Below are 20,689 nucleotides of genomic sequence, written 5' to 3'. Positions count from 1 at the left end.
TTAATATTTATAATCCTCTGTATGTATTTGAGCCCAAAATTTTCTACCTTGTTGTTTTTACCTTTTCCCCATTGTCTTTATTTTCATTTGAATGTTATATTAAGGGAAAAAACTTTTAACAAAAATTAGTATAAAGAAAATAAAATTCTTTCCAAAGTTCATATCTTCCCAATCTTTAAACAGGAAAGCTCAGTGAAAATCTTTCTATAAGAGAAATGGGGAGTTTCTAAATTTGATAAATAAAATAAAAATAATAAATACAATTGTCAAAGACAGTATCGGCATCCAAGAAAATTGATACAGCTCGTTTTTCATGATGTTGCTCCAGGTATTCCCAATTATTTGGACAAACTAAAGATTAAGGCTGTTGGAGATAAAAGGAAGAAATACAAAGTTAGTTTATTTGTTCCAAGTTAAAATAAGATACATGGATAGACTGACATTGAAAATAAAAGATAAAGAAGGTACAATTACTTAACGTGGAATAGGTTCTGTTAATGGTTAGAGATAAGAGGTAGAAATTAGATGAGGAAAGAGCATTGTTATGTTTAAGTTAAACTTGAATGTTGTTTATAACTATAAGTATGCTAATATAATCAATAGGATTACAAATAAGCTAATATAATTATAAATATGCTTAGAATCATTTTGTTGTACTATTACTATTACTATCAGTATATATGTTATTATTTCTTTTCTTTTCTTTTCTTTTCTTTTGTAAAATGCTATGCCTGGACAATACACTGGATTCAGAATACTTATATATAATTAAAAAACTTGACTTTAAAAAAGAAAGAAAGAGGAATGAGAGCAGAGTTTGTTCCAATGGCAAAAACAGCTTCCAAAACAGCTGTTAGGATAAGGTAGGTTTGCAGTGGGTCTGACTGCAATGGTGGTTGAATCGGAAATAAACCGGCGTGGCTTTTTAACACTTCTCCTATTGTGGAAGGCTCTTCTTTCAAGTTGGCACAAGATCCTCAGGAGGAAGCGTCTAAGTTTAACTAACCTTAAATGAATGAAATGAATGCAAAGTGATGTTGCAGCCATGAGAGTAGACAGGGCGTCTGAAATACCCCAAGCCGAGCATAGCTGGAACTGCTTCAGACATTGGAGGACAACATTCCTGAACACTTGATCATTCATAAACACTGGTGCCAGTAATAGACATGGTTGTGCTTTGGTAGACCTCAGTTCACACCAATGGGGACAAGTCATCCTCTCTCCTCCTCTCTATACTCCAAGTTTACTCCCAGATCAGCTTCAGAGTGCACAGGTTTGAGGGACAAGGTTAAGAATGTGGGTATTGTAGACAGCCATTACTATAGCACGTAAGATTTTCAGATATCCCAAAGTTCTTAATGTTTTTGCTTAATGCAGGATCCTGTCAATCTTTTCACGTTCCCAGTAGAATTGCAGGAAGTGTCACAGCAGTATTTTTTGGAAGAAATGGCCTTCTCAGCATTCACTATGTCAAGATTATTAGGGTGGAATTATTTTATCAAAGAAGCCCATGGAGATATTTATTTATTTATTTTTCTAAAAAAAAATCATGCATAGTCACCTTATGGTGAGATGGATAGCAAACAAATATAATAAAATGAGTAAAAGCCTCTGAATTGCTGTCCCCTGCATTACTATTATTCATTTAAAATTAATTTTAAGGAATGAAAGAGTGACAAGTTCATAAGGGCATCTCTAGCAGGAATGCTATCATAAAATGCCAACTTCACAATTACAAAGCAGCCTTGGTATCTAAGATGACTATCTGCTGGTGCATCTTGATTTTCTGAGGTTGCTCCCTTCCGTTTCTTGCAAGAATCCTTGATCCCTAGAGTATAATAGCAATAGCATTAGTACAAAATGATGGCTATGACTCTCAATCAAAGCCTTGCAGTCACCATCTTGACTTTTTGGCTTGCCCCTGGACTATAGCAATAGCCCTTAGACTTACATACCACTTCAGAGTGCTTTACAGCCCTCTCTAAGCAGTTTCCAGAGTCAGTCTATTGCCCCCAACAATCTGGGCTCTCATTTTACCCGTTTTGGAAGGATGGTCAATCTTGAGCTGGTCAGGATCAAACTCCTGGCTGTGAGCAGAGTTAGCCTGCAATGCTGCATTCTAACCACTGCGCCACCATGGCTCTTCCTACCTAGAAATATTTCATAAACAGAGCCAATTACTAAAAATAGGAGCTGGGGGATGAGAAATTGAACTTAACTTCCTCTTCTCAGCATATCAAATTAAAAACATTCCGCTAATAATGCAGAGATGTTCGGGGAGGGGAGGGCGAAGGGGAGATAAGATGGTGGGACTGGTATCATGATCCCAGACCTATCCATGTTTGAGGCATTTAGAGGGGACTTTGAGAATAAACTGGCTTTGTAGAGGAGTAAGATACATACCGGCAATGTGTCACAAGTTCTTGGCAGGATAACGCAAGGCAGACATGCACAACATAAATTTTAAAGCACAAGGCTGTCCTTATTCAAGAAGTTTCTTGGTGTAGAAAAACTTCTCCCTATTATATTTTACCAGTGTTTTGAGCTTTCCTTAAGTTTGCTAAGGCTCTGGGCTGTCATGAGGCTTGCTAGTACTTTTAGAAGGGATGGCGATGGGAGTAGCTCAGATTTTTTATTTGGTGTGATGCAACCACTTTTGGGGTCCATGTTGCCACCATCCTTCTGAACTGACCTTTTACATTGTCTGTCCCTCTGGCAATTCTCCAGTAGAAGCAGCCCTCATCTTGCTCTTGAACTGAGCCTTCAACCACTGCAGACAGGCTCATGGATGCTCTCCAACTTCTTCCTCTCTTTCATATACCACATTCCTTTCTCTGTTACACCCCATTAAACCAGTGGCCTCTACACTTCCACTTTATCAAGCATTGCAGAGGCCTATGCCCTACAGAGAGAGAAGGGACAGATTTAAAGGAGAAGGGTGTGATACTGGCATTTTCCCTTTGCTCTGCATTTGCTCTTTCCACATAGCAATAGATGTGGCTTGAGAGTTCATGGGAATTGTACTTGTGTTGCTGGGCATGGTCAGAAAGTTCTCTAATGGAAACTAGCTTTTTAGTTACTTTTTCTCTCCAGCTCTTTTTTTTTTCTTGGAGGGCTAGGTAGACCAAATAGGATTTAGTATTCCTGGGACATATACCGTAGGTAACTGGGTGGAGTTAGGTTTACCCTATGCAAGGTTGGGCATGATTTGGCCTACATCTACTTTCCATTATTTAGATTAGTGTTTCTCAACCTTCCCAACTTTCAAATGTGTGGACTTCAACTCCCAGAATTCCCCAGATGCCATGCTGACTGGGGAATTCTGGGAGTTGAAGTCCATACATCTTACAAATTGCCAAGGTTGAGAAGCACTGATTTACAATACCAGGCCTATGGATGTCTTTCTGCTGTACCCAATAGCATAGAACCTCCCGACTCCCCCATTGGTCCAATTGTGTATGTTGTAGAACCAGGACTGCTACCAGGTGCTTCAGATCAAGACCATTTGTACTGTTAAGAAAAGTGTAGTTTGGGTAGTGTAGAGGACTAGGGACACTTCTGGACCATAGACAATCTAAAATGGTAAAGGCTATCAAATCAGGGCTGTAAGGGCTGTCAAACTCACAGCCCACAGGCCAGATGTGTCACACGCTGCCCACGCTCACGCCCAGTTTAGCAAAGAGGAAAAAAGTCATGATATATCACGTGATGATGCCATAATGATGCGAGTTTGACACCACTGGTCTACTGGATGCCATTGGATCACAGCAAAGAGATACAGAAAATTCCTTGGTCCTGTTTAATATAATTTACATCAGGGGTGTCAAACTCAAGGCCCGCAGGCCAGATCTGGGCTGTGGAGTGCTTAGATCTGGCCCACAGGGCCACCCTGGAAACAATGAAGGACTGGCCTGTGGTGCCTCTGCCAATGAAAACGGAGTTTGGGAGGCTGGAACAGCCTCCTGCAATCCTCTGTCAGCAAAAATGGAGCTCGGGAGGGCCACGCATGAGCTCTGTTTTCTCTGGCAGAGGGTTGCAGGAGGCCATCGCAGCCTCCCAAACCCCTGTTTTTGCTGGCAGAGCACTCGGGCCTCCACAGGCGCCCCTGACACGAGTGACGTCAAGCTGGCCATGCCCACCCTGCCCAGTGGTGAGATTCAATTTTTTTTTACTATTGGTTCTGTGGGTGTGGCTTGGTGTGCGTAGCAGGGGAAGGATAGTGTAAAATCTCCAGTCAGAGATGGTATTTGCCGGTTCTCCGAACTACTCAAAATTTCCGCTACCGGTTCTCCAGAACTGGTCAGAACCTGCTGAATATCACCTCCGACCCTTCCCCCAAGGTCAAACACAACCCTGATGAGGCCCTCAATGAAGTTTGACACCCCTGATCTAGATGTTTGCATTCCATATATGACCAATCTATATGTGCAGGATTACTTCTTCCATAATCCTTAGCTAGAATGTCCTTCAAGGAAATGGGAGAAGGCTGCACTACTCGGCCTTCAGTCCAAGAAAGGCTAGAGTTCTTCCAGCCTGCAAAAATAAATATAGCAGTTTTAAAGAAAGCATTAAGGATTGGGGAGACTAAAAAAGAGCAAACAATGTGGAGAAAAAAAAGAATAAATGCTAATTATTGGCAATGATGGAAAGTTTGGAGGAAAGAAATCAATCATGAGTAGCAGGCTTAATTTATGACTTGTCACAGTGATGGGATAAAACAGTATTGTATATTGAGTGCTGCCTTAATTTTCAGAAACTCAAACGTCAAACACCAGGACTGAAGTACAGAGTAGGATGCCAATGGAGGGACTGAAAGAAAGCAATTAAAAACACTGTAAATTAGTTTTGGTGCCTGGAACTGGAAAAGACTCAAGTTGGGCATGCTGTGCTCCTAAACAGAGCGGCTATTGACTGAGATGGACGCTGAAATCAGTAGGAGCAAATCTTCTCCTTGATGTCCAGGTGTACTGAAAAATGAGCCACCTGAAAATACATTTCCACCTGGGGCTGCTGAAATGAGTTGCAGGTGTTGGATTTGCAGCTTCTGATGGATAGAGCTTCCCACCTTTATGATATAAACAGACAACATTTGGATAACATCACATACATACCTTCAATGAATGTAGAAATTCAGCCCATGATAGGGATCCGGATGTAACATTGATTTGGAGACATCTCCCATATCACTTTTAAAATCTAAGTTAGCACAAGCCTGTACTGATTTTGTGAGGGGGAAAGGGGTGGCATTATTCTTTTGCTATCAAGTAAACAATGGGATCGCCATCTTATTCAGAAGGTTGGACTGATTAAAAGCTGAGACAATAACACCTTTTCGTTCTCCTCTTGTACGACCATGACACCAGATGGAAATAAGTAAAAATTGAGTGGAGAGGATGCTTTTCTCTAGTCAGATCAACCTGGCACCTTGATTACTATCGTTGGCACACCAGGCCATGTTTGATTGGTTTATTTAGACCATCATTTTGGTGTTTTAATTTTAAATATTATATTGCTTGAGTCGGTTTCCTATATTTGATTTGCCCGCTTTGATCGGTAGCTCTAAAGCTGAGCAAAATGTCTAACTCATAGAGCAGACACATTCAGGGTTTAAGAATTGGTCTGACCAGGAGACCTGTGTAAAACTGGGAACTCTGAGCCATTACCAGGCCCTGTTCTTGTTGCCATCCAACTAGATTACATCTAACTGTATGTGGATATGCCTTTAGAAAGCATTCAGAAAGCCAATACAAAATACAGATACATTGGCAATCATGACTGGGTACCCATGAGATCTCTGGTTCAGGGCCTGTTATTTATTGCCAATTAGCTTCTGAAGGGCAATTTAAGGTATTGGTATTAATCCTATGAAGCTTTACATGGTTTGGCTGTAGGATATGGTTACCCACTAGATCCATATCACCGGTTTCACACTCCACGGACCGGACCTGATCGTGAGACTCCACCGCCATTGTTGAGGCCTTATTGGAATAAAACTAAGGCGCGGGTGGCATCAACTGAAAAACCTGGCACTTTCGGACCGGAAGCAACCAGAACCATTTGTTATGATTCTGCGCAGTTCAGAGAACTGGCAAATGATGGCCCTGGCTGGCCGTGGTTGGGCCCTGCACTAGATCCTCCACCCTCCCAGTCAGTTGGGGCCTTATTGGAATAGCACAGGGTGAGCTGATTCAGACTGGCTACAGAACCATTTGTTATGTGCATGCCTGGCAAACAGTCCTAATCGCATGACATTGTGTGTATGCCCAACATCACTGACTCATTCTCCCTGCCCAGTCACTCCTTAAGGTATTTCTTTTTCCCCCCTCCAGACGATCAGCTGTTCCAATGATCAGCTGCACTGGGATTCCCCTTGCTGTCTTACTGCTTCACCCAGGAGGCTTCCCTGAGGCCCAGGAGGCAAAAAACGGACACGGGAGGGGGGTGTAGCATCCTCTTGTGGCCCCCTGCTCCCCCCGGCTCTGTTTTTTGCCTTCCTGGGTAAAATAGGACAAAGCTCATTTAACAAATGTCTCGCTTAACAACAGAAATGTTGGGCTCAATTGTGATCTTAAGTCGAGGACTACCTGTATAATAAACAAATAAACTGAGCCCTCATGTATTCGTAATTTAGAAAGCTGTTCTTTCTCCATCTAGGCTTGACTCATTGTGTTTAAAAAAAACAGGAAAAGAATACCTTCCAGTGTTGTTAAATAATAGTAAGAAAGATTTCCACATGATTTCAGACAGAGGTACTTGGAATGCCATCATTGCACTGACAGAAGAAAAACAATCTTTGCTATCAAGCTGTGTATATTAATAAACCCGTCAACTCCAAAGCCTATTTAATGCCATTTTTTAATTAGAAAGTTTAATGAAATAGAAATGTTTTATTAAGAAAATAGGTGACGTATTGATGTAATTTTAGTGTTTTTAGAAGCACTGTGAAGCATAATCCTTCCCTGAGGACAGTGCTATAGCTTTTGTTATATTTTCAAAGGATTTCTTGTGCTAGTTTAAAAAATAAGGACATTAGCCAAACAGCCCTAATAGAGATATATGGGTAGGATCTGTTCCGTTAATCAGTGTCTTCGTCTGTTGAGGTTGCATAGTTCCAACAATGGGCATTTTGGAAGTTTGCAAAGAGACGACAAGAGCACAGTAGAGTAAGATGCCTTTGAAGATGGTCTAACAGGCTGCGATAGCTTCATTCTCCGTGGATTTGTCTGCTTCTCAAAACTCTACATTTATCACTATCATCCGATCAGGAATAAAAGGACGAACGTAGGGTGGGTCAAATGTTTCAACTTTCAATTTCATTAGGGGTGTTCAAAAATTGTGACATGCCTTGGGGATTGTAAGGATATTTTGGTTACTTTATTGTTATTGTTGTTGTCAATTGTGAAGTCATCTCCGACCCATCACAACCCCATGGACAATGTTCCTCCAGGCCTTCCTGTCCTCTACCATCCTCCGGAATCCATTTAAGCTCATTGGTTATTTATGTATTTATTTATTTATCGCTATTGTATTATTATTAAATATTATTAAAGTTGGTTACTTTAATAATATTTAATAATAATATAATAGCAATAGCACTTAGACTTATATACCGCTTCATAGTGCTTTCCAGCTCTCTCTAAGCCGTTTATAGAGTCAGCATATTTTCCCCAACAATCTGGGTCCTCATTTTACCCACCTTGGAAGGATGGAAGGCTGAGTCAACCTTGAGCCAGTGAGACTCGAACTGCCAAATTGCAGGCAGGTGGCAGTCAGCAGAAGTAGCCTGCAGTACTGCACTCTAACCACTGCAGCACTGCAGCTCTTGTAATAATATTTAGACGTGCTTGGTAAGTAACTACATAAATGTCATAACTTTTTAACATTTTGTTTGTTTCATCTGAGTAATCTCTCCCAAGAATGAACAAAACAGTGGACCAACAAGACAGAGATACACATATTCTCCTTAGGGATCTGCATAACATTCAGGCTGTTCCTCTGTCATTCTTCTCTGTCCATCCCACAAAGAGTGTTTTGCCAGTAGTAATTTGCACTCTATTTTGGAACAAGTATGAGGTTTTGAACCACATAGACAGGTCTTGGATTGTATTTTCAAGGACCAAGGAAACATTCTTAAGTTGAGGTGTGGGAGTGATGAGATCAAGTATGATAATGCTTTTTTGATATCAACATTATTCATATATTCTTCTTTTGCCGTTGCTATTGTGTTCCAAATGGTGATGTAATACATTTAGATATGGAAAGAAATCACAGAACTGTTTTTTAGGACTGTCTTAGTTACTGACACTGTTGCAGTATTTGCGCTGAATCTTTGCTCCTGGTAACTCTTAGTAGTAGTTGGATAATGACAGAGATTAATGAGCCAGATAATTTTTAAAAAACACCATTTACATACTTACAATTGGATAGAAAGTATTACCAAATAGCACCATTTACATGTGTGAGAAAAAGAGGAGAAAGAGTAGCTATGATTGGCTTTTCCCACAAAAAAAATCACTAAAACACTTTATGTAAGACATAAACTTCATGCATCAGATGAAGCAAACTAATTCAAAAAAGCTTCAGCTAATTTAAAAGATACCACAAGACTTTTTGGTAGAATGTTTAAAATCCCATGAAGAAAATACTTCCAGTATTAGGTCTGCACTGGGCACTAAGCCACCAGTCTCACAGCCAAAAACCGTGTTATACTGTAATTTATAAATAGCAGTGATAAGACAATATTATTGTCTATGCTCAAATAAATTTTGATCCAAGTCTTCAAAAACAACTTGAGCAAAAATGAAACCAATATCCCAGAAATGTCTGTGTGTACCTTATGTATGTATGTATGTATGTATGTATGTATGTATGTATGTATGTGTGTATATATATTCCTGAGTCCTGACTAAATTTAAAACTCTAATTCTTACAAAACTCTAATTCTTACAAGTTTGGAAATAGTATGGTTGGTGGATTCTGGAAAATATGGTTTCCTCTAATGGAAATTAGCTAGACAAATGTTGTAAGAAATGAAGAAATGTCTTCCATGCACTCACCTCTTGAAAATATAAGAAAACTAGTGTATAGTGGCATTCTCACCTGAGAAGCCATGTATGACTCAGAGCTGAGGCCATGGAAAGGCATAGACACAAATGGCAGAATGAAAATTGGCTGTCATACAGTATGTTCCTTTCTAACGCTGTTCTTCCATCTTATTCACTGTGAGACTGAGGTGGGAGAATCACCTGGCTTACAATGCTTGGGAAGCTGGGAAAGCTTTAAAATCTTGAAGACTGGCTCAGTTCATCCTGGAAGCTTGCCCCTCTTCCTAAGCTGCCTTTTTTTTGGTCAACAGCTGAACAAATTTGCAAAGCCAAAATGATCTCTGTTTCTTTCGCTGACAGTAGAAGAATGGGAGAGAAGCAAGTCTGGAAAATGGCACCCAGGAGTAATAATGAATTTGCTTGTAAGGTAAACTTTCCCTTTTCCACATTGGGGAATTAGCTTCTCTTACCCTGTGCAAATAACTACTTGGAAAAGCCCTGGAGACTGAAAAGCCATTGGTTGATTTGTTGGCATAACTCTCCTAAGAAAAATCTCCTTTTGCAGCTGAGAGGCTGGAAACGGTGTGTGTGCTGCAATGCTTATGATGACCAGAAGCAGACATAAAGAAACTCCATTGGCAGGGGTTGTGCTTTGTTCCCATACCAGCCAAGGAATCTATCAACAGGATGGTTCATCTGTAGAACATAGTGATGTCATTAGAACATGGCCCAAACTCAGCTTTTGGCACTTTCATGTACTAATGAATTCCACTGAGCCGGCTCATTGGTCCACGTCTTTTCTATTTTGATTAGCCACATTTCTCTGGTGTCTCAGGCACAGATCTTTCTCAACGCCCCCTTGTCTTTCTAAACTTCAGATGCCAAGGATGAAATCTTGAGATTTGCCGAAAACACAGCATGCTCTTTACCACTGAGCTACAACACCATCTGCCATAGGGAGATCAGTGATTTTTTTTTTTAATGTTAGTTGTGCTACAGTGGCAGATGTCATCTATTCTCGCTCCTAGGCATGATAACAATGAGGAATGACTTTGCAGGATCCAATCTGGGCCGGTTGCTGGGACCAAAGATTTTGTCTGCTGAGCTCCTGGTGACTGGCCCAGATTATATCTTGCAACATTATCCTGGGACACGTCTATTTGCCTTCATTCATGAATATGGCATTTTTAAATGTCTGAGGATTTGATTTTGAATTTCCTGGTAGGGGGCACAAGTCTCCAAATAAAGTGGGCTCAAAATAAAATGCACTTGCTTTCACTTTATTAAAATTGCAAATAACATTAGCTAACATTAAAATTGAATTTATTTGATAAAATGATTGGGTTGGGTTGGATTGGGTTGCATTGCATTGCATTGCATTAAACTGGACTCAGCTGGACTGGACTGGACTGGATTGACATTCTCCTTGCTTTCACATTAATATTGGGGATTATGTTTTTGTATTTTGAAGAGTTCAATATGGTACACACTTTTCGTAAGCCTCATTTGGTCCAGATTTCACCCCATGTTTTGCTTCTGGACACGATTCTGATCAGGATGAAGTTCGCTATGTTCAACTTGTTATCCAGAGAGAGGATGGTAGCTCTCAGCTTGGAGATACAGCCTTGGATTCAGTTCCTCAGTAGATCTGATGACCAGTTGCAGGCATCTCACCTTTCTGTCTTTTTGCTGTTGATTGTACCGCTATGTCTCACTTTGCCTACTGTAACTTGACTGCTGTAGATCTTTTCTTGTCCTTACTTGTTTTGACCGGATCTTATTAGAGCTATGAGCTTTCTCTATGTGTTTCTTCTATATATTTCAAATTCAGGGACCTTGGAGTCCTAGAGGATGATCAATTAAATATGAACCATCAGTGTATGGCAGTAGCCAAAAAAGCTAATACAATTCTTGGTTGCACAAACAGAGGCATAGAACCAAAATCACATGAAGTATTAGTACTACTTTATAAATCCTTTGTAAGACCACACCTGGAATACTGCATCCAATTTTTGTCACCACATTACAAAAAAGATGCTGTGACTTTGGAAAAAGTGCAAAGAAGAGCAACTGATTAAAGACTTGGAGACTAAAATACTGTATATGAACAATGGTTGTAGGATTTGGGTATGTCTATTCTAGAGAAAAGAAGAACCAGGGGTGACATGATAGCAGTATTCCACTATTTGAGGGGCTGCCACAAAGAAGGTGGGGGCTGTCAAATTAATTTCCAAAGTACTAGAAGGTAAGACAAGAAATAATGAATGGAAACTAATCAAGGAGAGAAGCAACCTGGAATTAAGGAGAAACTTTCTAACAGTGAGGACAATTAACCAGTGGAACAGCTGGCCTTCAGAAGGTGTAGGTGCTTCATCAATGGAGGTTTTTAAGAAGAAATTGGACAGCCACCTATCTGAAATGATACAGGGCAGGGGTGTCAAATTTGTGTAGTCATGGTGGCATCCCGTGACTTTTTTCCCCTTTGCTAAACCAGGTGTGGGCATGGCCAGTGTGTGATGTAGCCCAGTGGTGTGATTCAAATTATTTTACTACCGGTTCTGAGGGTGTGGCTTGGTGGGCGTGGCATGGCTTGGTGGGCACAGCTTGGTGAGCATGGCAGGGGAAGAATACTATAACATCTCCATTCCCTCCCCACTCCTGGAGGAAGGTTACTGCAAAATCCCCATTCCCTCCCCACCCCACTAACCTGCTTTCCAGCTCCGTCCTCTCCTGTGCAGTAAGAAAAAGAAGACACAGCCAATCAGCTGGGACTCAGGAGGCAGGGAATAGATGGGGGTGGAGCCAGTCAGAGGTGGTATTGGCCGGTTCTCCAAACTACTCAAAATTTCTGCTGCTGGTTCTCCGGAACTGGTCAGAATCTGCTGAATACCCACCTCTGACACATCTGGTCCACGAGCCACAAGTTTGAGAGCCCTGATATAGGGTCTCCTGCTTGAGCAGAGGGTTGGACTAAAAGACCTCCCTGGTCCCTTCCAGCTCTATTCTGACTGATTGGTTGAAATGCACACTGATCAGGGTAGTAGAACAGCTTTGCAATCAAACCGACTTTAACTTAGAATTAAGAGAGGCTTCTAGAAGACATGAATAGGACATTAGCTTGTCCAAACATTTTGAGAGAGGCAAAGTGCCTGCCTTCCTGCAATAGACTTACATCCCATCCATCCTCATGCTATTGAATAACTATGCTAATTCAATACTTTGAAGATAAAAGCATAACCCGGGGGAAATTTCTCTACAAAATGCAGTTACCAGTCTCGGCATGAATCCTGAACCCAACAACGAATATTTATACAGTATTTGATCTTAAAAATGTATATGTTTCCTTTCATAAAAAGGTTTTTTCTGTTGGTTTAGAAAGCATATTATATTGTGGTTTCTTAAACCAAAACAGTAAAATGGAACAAATATAAAAGATTCTGTTTTATGATGGTTGTCCTACCAAACAGTAGTTGCCACTTGATCTGGGGGAAATCTTCTCCCCAGGAAGCTGCATTGCTGAGGCCAAACTGACATTGTAGTATATTTACTAGAGAAGGTAATTTAGGACCCAAATGATCATCCAATACAGCTTGCCTGAGTTATTCCATCAGATAATATAACATGCATAAGATTGCATGTTTCATTTTCCTTGTAAATATCTTAGTGTGATATAAACTGGCAGAGCATTACTCTTCTCCCACACAAATCCTGAATTCATCTTCATTTTAAACTCATTTCCATAAAAATGTCACCCTGATTGCTTTGAGTCCAATTGTAAAGCATTAGTATTTTCAAATGAAAGAATACAAATTGAAGGGGTCAGATGAAGAGCACGCTCCTCTCACAATGAGAACGGATATGGCAAATCAGAAGGGTGAAATGAAACAGCGGCATGTGAAGAGAGATTGTAATCCTCTTTACTGACGTGAGGTGGTTCCATAATGAACTTCCTAAAATGGGACTCCTTAACATTGCTTTTCCATAATGCTTCTGCGAGCAGATAAGCCGATTCTGTGGCACTGAACCAATGTCAGCATTTTGAGAAAAATAAACTTCACTTGAAAATTTATGAAGTGCCACAGATCACCAGATGGAGGTCCATGATTTCGCCCCAATCAGTACCAAGAGAGACCCTGTCTTCAGCTCCCCCACACCTCCTCTCCTCTCATCTTCTGGAGGGATGAAAATGCTGTTGGGTGTAATGGTTACAGATTGCAGATTAACAGAGTTGGAAGGGACCTTGTAGATCATCTAGTCCACCCTCCACACACACCCAAGCAGGAGACCCTACACCATTTCTGGCAAATGGCAGTCCAATCTCTTCTTGAAAATCTCAAGTGATGAAACTCCCACAACTTCCGAAGGCAAGCTGGTTCCATTGGTTGCAGCACACAACTTCCCTTTTCAAACAGTAAGAGATAGAAAATAGCTGGAGAAAGGTGATGATGGAAGGGTGAAGCAGAAACCAAACACCATGAATGGAAAGAAGGGAGACAGAGTAGGGGGGAAAAAACAAGCCAGGAAAAGAACTGAGAGGGAAGAAAATGGAGGTGAGAGGATTTATAAATGGAATAGTCTACTATATGTTGTGGACTCCTGAGCAAGCTTTTTGCCTGGAGTTCACTTGCAGTAGCACCAATGAAATTGTTGAAAGATGGGTAGAACAAATCCACTCCTCCCGCATTCCAGCTTCTACCTGGACAGTTGATTTCCCCTGCCAGGTTTAGGCAAGAAGCCACAGGAACTATGGATTATCAGGTGAGGGAGCCAAAAAATACATGAAAAATGTCCTAAAACTTGTAAACTGCTATGAAAAAGTCTAAGATCTTTCAAGATCTCTGCCACTTCTAATGTATGTACAGTGTGTGTGTGTGTGTGTGTGTGTGTGTGTGTGTGTGCATGCGTATGTGTGTGTGTATATATACATACATACATACATACATACATACATACATACACACATATATATTAATTTACATATATAAATATCGAGCACAATGTGCCCTTCCTGGTGTTTTCCTCCGCCATACATACTGAAATAAAAGACAGATAATATTATATACTATTTATACATTGCTAGTTTTGTACAGTTGTTTTTATACTCATTTTGGTACATATATAATGTCACATTCTGAGTCTGCTTAACCTAGCTATTTTATGTTCCGACTCCTACCTCTCCATTCCAACCATTGGTAAAATCTATTCCATGTATGGCAATATTCTGCCTTCCCTTTATTTTATTTTTAGTTCTAATATTAATGCATTTTATGTTCATGCATTTTTGTTTAATTTGGGGGTCCAGGGATGCTGTGGGGTCCTGCCACTCACATGATCACACAGCTATCTCTTGATTCAGTCCAGAGTTAACATTTATGCCACACGGTAGAACTGTTGTCCACAAGACAAAAAGCAGGTGGAAAAGCTGGGCAGAGGGAAAGAAGTATGAGCCTTTTTTCCAGCATGTTTGGATTGCAGAAATAGGGATTTGTGGATCTGAGGTTGTTTCCAGTCAATTCACATTATATTTAAACAGCGGTCTTGGCTGGACTGGTGCAGCAATCTCTTTTACCTGTAAATCTTCTCCCATCATATGGAAGAAGGGAGATGAGGCATTTGTCTCACTGGGCTACGGTTGACTGTTCTTTTTACAAAATAGAGAAGGGAAGAGCTACAGAAAATTGAGAGAGGCATCTGGAGGAGTAACTCTTTCTTCCAGGACTTGAAACGGAAGAAGTGGGCTCTGGTCATCAATCAATCAGTGTTGAATCAATGTTTTTTATAAATTTATAAAATCATAAAAAGTCAGCTGCTTTCTTTCGAATACAGCAAGATCTCAGTAAGTGCTGTATCTCTTGAATTTCTCATTGTTTGGAGAAATAGAATAAGCGTGGGAAGCTCAAGATCTTTATTCCAAGACAAACTATAAACTGCTGTTTGTGTTCCAACAGCTTAATGAATACTTCAAGGCAAGGTTGTTTGGTGATAAATTTCCAACTTGTTTCCTCTAGTGGTGGACCAGTTCCATCCATTATCCCACAGTGACAACCCTCTAAGCTAGACTGGATTGTGATGGAGTGACTGGCCTAAAGATCACCTGGTGAACTTACATGTTGAAGGTGGACTTGAATCTGGGCCAACTTAGTCAAAATCCAGCATTACAACTATGAAGGAAGACTTTATGAATAACCAAGATGAAGCAGCAGATGCCTCAGACTACAATTGCTAATCAGCTAGGAACAGTGGGCTTGACTTTCTTGGCTTTCAAATCTGGGTGTGAATTTGAAAAGTAAATAATTAATCGATGCTCTACCAATGCCAGTTGTGTACCCAACAAGTGGAGAAGGGAGTAAAAAAAGGGGGGGGGAAGTGCCCCTTGGCCACACACACAGCCTCTGTTGATGTAATGACCATGGAATATTAGGCAAAAAGATGCTGTCCAGGGAATGGTCAGATAAGAGGCAACACAACCCACAGTTGCATAGCGGGCAAAACAAGAAGCACAGGAGATCTCCCCTAAGTTATTGGACTGTAAAGGTGATAGTAGGAAAATGATACTTTCAGGCTTCCAAGATTCTCTTCATATAGCTTCACAAAAAAGTAGAATTAACTTATCTGGTCATGTTTCCTGTCTAGTTTACCTGGTATAGCTGACAGCTGTTATGGTTGTCATTATGGTGAAGAGGTTTCTAGATTTTTGTGGAGATGAATTTGGGCTGAGTTGTGAGGGACCTAGATCTGCCACTAGGTCTAGTTTGGAGGCTATCTCCTGTCATGGCCAAGCCCCAAGAAACATGGCACAGGAGTCCTTTTATTTTAGAAGAGTCCTGTACCTTCCTAGGGTGTTTCTGGAGTGGTGAAACGTTTGTGTTGCTTCTTACTCAGGCCTCTAACTAAAGAATTAATTACTTGTAATAAAAGGAATCATTACCAGATGAATTTAATGCTATAAATGAGAGTAGTTGTACTAAAGGCTGCAGTAATGTTTAGTTGGCAATTTTATTTAGCACTTGTATTTGGGCATTTGGAGAATTCCAAATCCTTTTACTTACAATTTACTTTACATCTTTATCCCCATCCACAAGAATCTATTTTCTGTTTCTGAGTTGGTGGTAAATTATTTGTTTCCAAATATAACAATCATTCAATGTGGGGGGGGGGAATGTCTAGCAACCCTAAGACCAGAGTGGTGTTCAGCAGGTTCTGACCAGTTCTGGAGAACCGGTAGCAGAGATTTTGAGTAGTTCAGAGAACCGGCAAATACCGCTTCTGACTGGCTCCGCCCCCATCTATTCTCTGCCTCCTGTGTCCCAGCTGATCGGCCGGGTCTTCTTTGGTTGCCCTGCACAGGAGAATGGAGCTGGAGAGCAGGTTAGTGGGGTGGGGAGGGAATGGGTTTTTGCAGTAACCGTCCCCAGCCAGGCCCATCAAGCCACGCCACGCCCACCAAGCCATGCCCACAGAACCAGTAGTAAAAATATTTGAATCCCACCATTGCCTAAGACTATGATTCAAAATCCCACTTGGTCACGAGTCTAAAGTGAGATGTTCTTTACTGAATCACTGCTTCTGCTTCTATTGATCTTGTGGGGTGGATATCAGACTAGAAAAAGAGGGAACACCTTCTGTGCAACTTCATTTGTTCTTCATACAATCTATTAAGATTGTTTTTTTAAAAAAAAAAATTGAGGGGTTTAAATATTGCCTCATACCCTTTTCTACTTGTCCCACAAATAGCATGCCATCTTACTGAGATCTTCCGAGTAATAGAAGAAAGTAGAAGCACGAGGATTTTTTTAAAAAAAATTACCCTCCAATTTGATGGATCAGAACTGAACACAAGAGAGCAAGTACAGTGGCAGAGGACATTTGCATTCCTCTTATGACATCTGTCAAAAGGGTGTTACAAAATTAAAAGTTTGTCATTGTTTTCTATTTGCCTCAGCTATTCAGCATTGGGCAATGTGACTGAACTTCTCAGAAAACATGTCAGCAGTCTTCACATAAGAAAAGGATCCAAGGCATTCTTATCACATGACTTGTAAAACTAAGCAGTGCTGGTGAGTGAAATATATGTTTTCGATATCAAACTCCAGTTCCAATAAATTTCATCGCAACTGTAGCAATTCTGTTTAGCGGATGGGGGGTTGGGACAGCGGCTTAAATCTACCTATTTAGGGCACCTTTTTTTGATATTGCCAGAATTGGGGGGCGGGTTGGGACAGTGGCTTAAATCTACCTATTTAGGGCACCTTTTTTGATATTGCCAGAATTTCAGTTACTCAGTTCTCTTCTGCCACTCTTGAAATGTAAACTATCAATCACACTTTGGGGTTGAATGGTACCATGAAATTCTAAGCACAATAAAGCCACCCCATCCAGAAATAAATGGCTCTGTCCATTTAAAGTCCCTTAGTTTTATCAAAAAAAAATTTTTTTTTAAATTTTTATTGGTTTTTGAGACAAACATAGACAAACAAAACATAAAAACATCAAGCCATCATCCATATACATATATATACATACAGTGTGTCGGTTTATCAAATGTTTTGTTTGACTATATTTGGCTACATCCATAGATATCACTATACATTCTCCAAGCTGTATAGGCATCCCTCAGAACCTAGGCTACATGTGAGATTTGTCCCCTTGTTAAGAAATCAAATGCTGTATTGCTAGAAACCGCACAAACATCTTACCGCTATAAATAGAATACATGCTGTTGTGACAAGTTTTCCTTTGATCACTTTTATTTTTCCTGTATGGCAAGACTGAAGGCAAATGAATGTCAGTAGTAGTTATAAAAGGGTTAAAGGCTGGTGTAAGGTTTTAAAGTAGGAACTTTCCTACAAGGAACTGAAATCATAACAAGAAAAACATATCCAATGAAGATCATCTTATTTGGCATAAATATTATTTTATTGTAGTTCTTTCAGGAGCAATCTTTTTTCTTTGCTAAAAAGGGAAGTTTTGTATCACCAAATCTTACAGGTTTTTAAAAATACATTTCTCAGAGTATTACATATTCAACTGGATTTCACTTGTAAAAATCTTAGGTTGCATTTGTGCTGTACATACCAAGTCTTCAGCAATGTTGAAATGACTTTTCCATGAAGCAACTCAGAGAGATCTTTGACCAGTTCATGTACTTTCGCTTTTATTATTCTGCAGAACATCTTTTGAGATTTTATACGGTTGTATTAGCAATCATGAAACATGAAACTGGCCCAAGAGACTCACAGATCTTTATTTTTATTTCTCTTTTTGGCTTCTGAAGTGGCAGTCTGCATCAGCAGGGCAGGCTATACATTCTCTGCACTCTTCCATGACTCTTTCTCTTTCTCTAATCCATGACTTACCAAAAGAAAGTGGAGACGCTGAGATATTTGCATGTTTTTAAGCCTGTGGGAGAGAAAAAAAAAGTCTGACTTCAAAGGAGTCCTCTCTATTCTTTCTCTTTTATTCCAGACTTCTGAATAGTGGCAGACTACTTGCAACTCTGAAGCCTGGTTCGGTAATAGTTGTCATCTGACAGAAGGTGAATGAAAGTGTCACTATGGGAGAATTTCTGGTGACTGCTCCATCGGGAATGTTCGTTTCCATTCCCCAGAAGGTCTGCTGGTTTATCTTGGGAGCCGCTGCCTTTCTGATCCCCTGCATTGAGCTCCATCAGTTCCAACTCATGCTTGGTAGCTGTCTCTAGCACTCTCTGCTTGTTGTAGTATCGCACAAAGTTGTTAATGATGGGGTGGATGGGCAAGGCAATGGCTATGACCCCACAAAGGAAACTGATAGCAGCGTTGAGTTTCCCCAGAATTGTCTTTGGGTAAATGTCTCCATAACCCACGGTGGTCATGGTGATGATTGCCCACCAAAAGGACTGAGGGATGCTCTTAAACAATGTTTCAGAATGACTTTGCTCCACTGTGTAACCCAGGGCAGAAAACACAAAGATTCCAACGGCTAGATACATCAGGAGAAGCCCCAGTTCCTTAAAGCTCCTCTTAAGCGCATAGGTCAGTGTCTGTAGTCCCGAGGAGTGGCGTGCCAGTTTAAAAATCCTGGCCACCCTCATGATCCGAAGGGCTTGGACCGCTTGCTGTACATTGGTTAATTCCATCAGTTTGGTGCCCAAATGGGTCAGGATGAGGCTGATGTAGAAAGGAAGGATTGCAAAAACGTCAATGATGTTCATGAAAGAAAGAGCAAAGTGCAACTTGTTAGGAGAAGAGATGAGCCTGAGGACATACTCAAGAGTAAACCAGACAATACAAGCGGTTTCAATCTTATCCAGAACTGGGTGCTCTACTGGTTTGCCTTCAGAGTCCAGCACCTGCAGCTCTGGGATGGTTCCCACACACATCACTACAGACGAGGTCAAGATGAGTAGAAAAGATGTGACGGCTGTAACTCGAGCCGGGTAGGATGATTCAGGTTTTTCCAGGAATTTCCAGATACATTTTTTGCACTTTGCCCAGCTGTTTTCGGAAGAGTCCATTCCCAAGTCATCCAAGATCAACTGGACCCGACGGGCAATCTCTTCTAGCTCTTCCTTTTTTTCACTCAGATGTGCTTTGCAGCAATCGTCCAGGAAGTTCAGGTCCACTTTCCAAAATTCCATTTCATTTTTGAAACAAATGGGACAGATGCCTTTCTTCATGTGAACCTCCCCAAAATCATAAACCTCAATGATGCATTTGAAAGCATCTGGATCTCTGTCAAAGTAAAACTCTCTTATCCCAGGATCGTAGTCATCACAAAGTGAAAAAATCCTATCGTAACCGCCTGATAAACAGTTCACAAGTTCTGCCAGCCTTGTGTCGGGATACAGGTTCAGGTGATCCCTGTACAGCACCTGCCTTACTCCCCCAACATTAACAATAATCTTCATCTCTTCACTGTTTTCCGACCTGTCGCTGTCCAGCTCTTGCAAACTAACATCCTCGGTCATTTTTTTTTTTAAAAAATATTGCAGCTGTGTTTCTAACAGCTTCTTCCCTTGGACAAACCTTGAGTAATTCTGCAAAAAGCCAACACTCGCAGTGTCTTAGCCAATCTGAAGTCCAACAACTTTCAGCAGGGCTAGGAAAGGGGACCCAAATCTATCTGCAGGTTGTGAAGCCTTGCGAAAGTGTGCGACAAGCTTCGGTAAAGAGACAGATCATCTGGCTGCTTTGGAGCCAGAGCACATTTATTTGAATGGTCCTGACAAAAATTTCCACGCAGAGAAAAAAATGCTTAAGGAAACTCACCCAGTGTTGGGAAATTGCTCTGTCTTTTTCCAAAGGGCCATGGATTCCCCATCAGAAGCAGATCATCCTTGCTAGAGAAAATGCTGTATTCCTGAAGAATAAAAAGTACCCACACAGGACAGCTCTGGCACAGAGAGAGAGAGAGAGAGGAAAACAACCTTAAGTTCCCCTGGCAGCTTTTGCGATCTCGTGGCTTCCCAGCTTCCAAAGGGGAAAATCTGTTGCATTCCTTTTGTAATGAAGGACTTTGGGTGTTTTTCACCATCTGCTCCAGGCAAGGTCTAGCAAGGTGCCAAGGAGAAAAGTTGTGGTTGTTTTCCCCTCGCCTGTTTTTAAGCACAATAGGAATCCCAGGCTGACGCAAAGTTCTTTCCAAATACCACCCTCTTCTGGTGG

At 40.8% G+C, this 20,689-nt stretch overlaps 1 protein-coding gene and 1 long non-coding RNA gene across 2 annotated transcripts; both read right to left on the bottom strand.

Moving 5' to 3' along the window:
• Positions 1–1,215: 1,215 nt before the first annotated feature.
• LOC148133006 (uncharacterized) lies at positions 1,216–2,888 on the bottom strand. The gene is made up of 3 exons (XR_015747030.1): positions 2,693–2,888; positions 2,038–2,150; positions 1,216–1,258 (listed from the first exon to the last, which is right to left on the bottom strand). It is a non-coding gene; the product is annotated as an uncharacterized LOC148133006 (long non-coding RNA).
• A 14,881-nt stretch (positions 2,889–17,769) lies between these two features.
• Positions 17,770–20,296, bottom strand: KCNF1 (potassium voltage-gated channel modifier subfamily F member 1). Its single transcript, XM_026674284.2, has one exon. The coding sequence runs from the start codon at positions 19,990–19,992 to the stop codon at positions 18,529–18,531; it is 1,464 nt and encodes a 487-aa protein (XP_026530069.1). The 5' UTR covers positions 19,993–20,296; the 3' UTR covers positions 17,770–18,528.
• Positions 20,297–20,689: the final 393 nt, after the last annotated feature.

Source organism: Notechis scutatus, chromosome 1 (assembly GCF_049901735.1).
Source record: "Notechis scutatus isolate UNSWTSFEM ecotype Mainland chromosome 1, rNotScu1.2, whole genome shotgun sequence".
In the NCBI taxonomy this organism is placed as follows: Eukaryota; Metazoa; Chordata; class Lepidosauria; order Squamata; family Elapidae; genus Notechis; species Notechis scutatus.
This window is presented reverse-complemented; position numbering and strand designations above follow the sequence as displayed.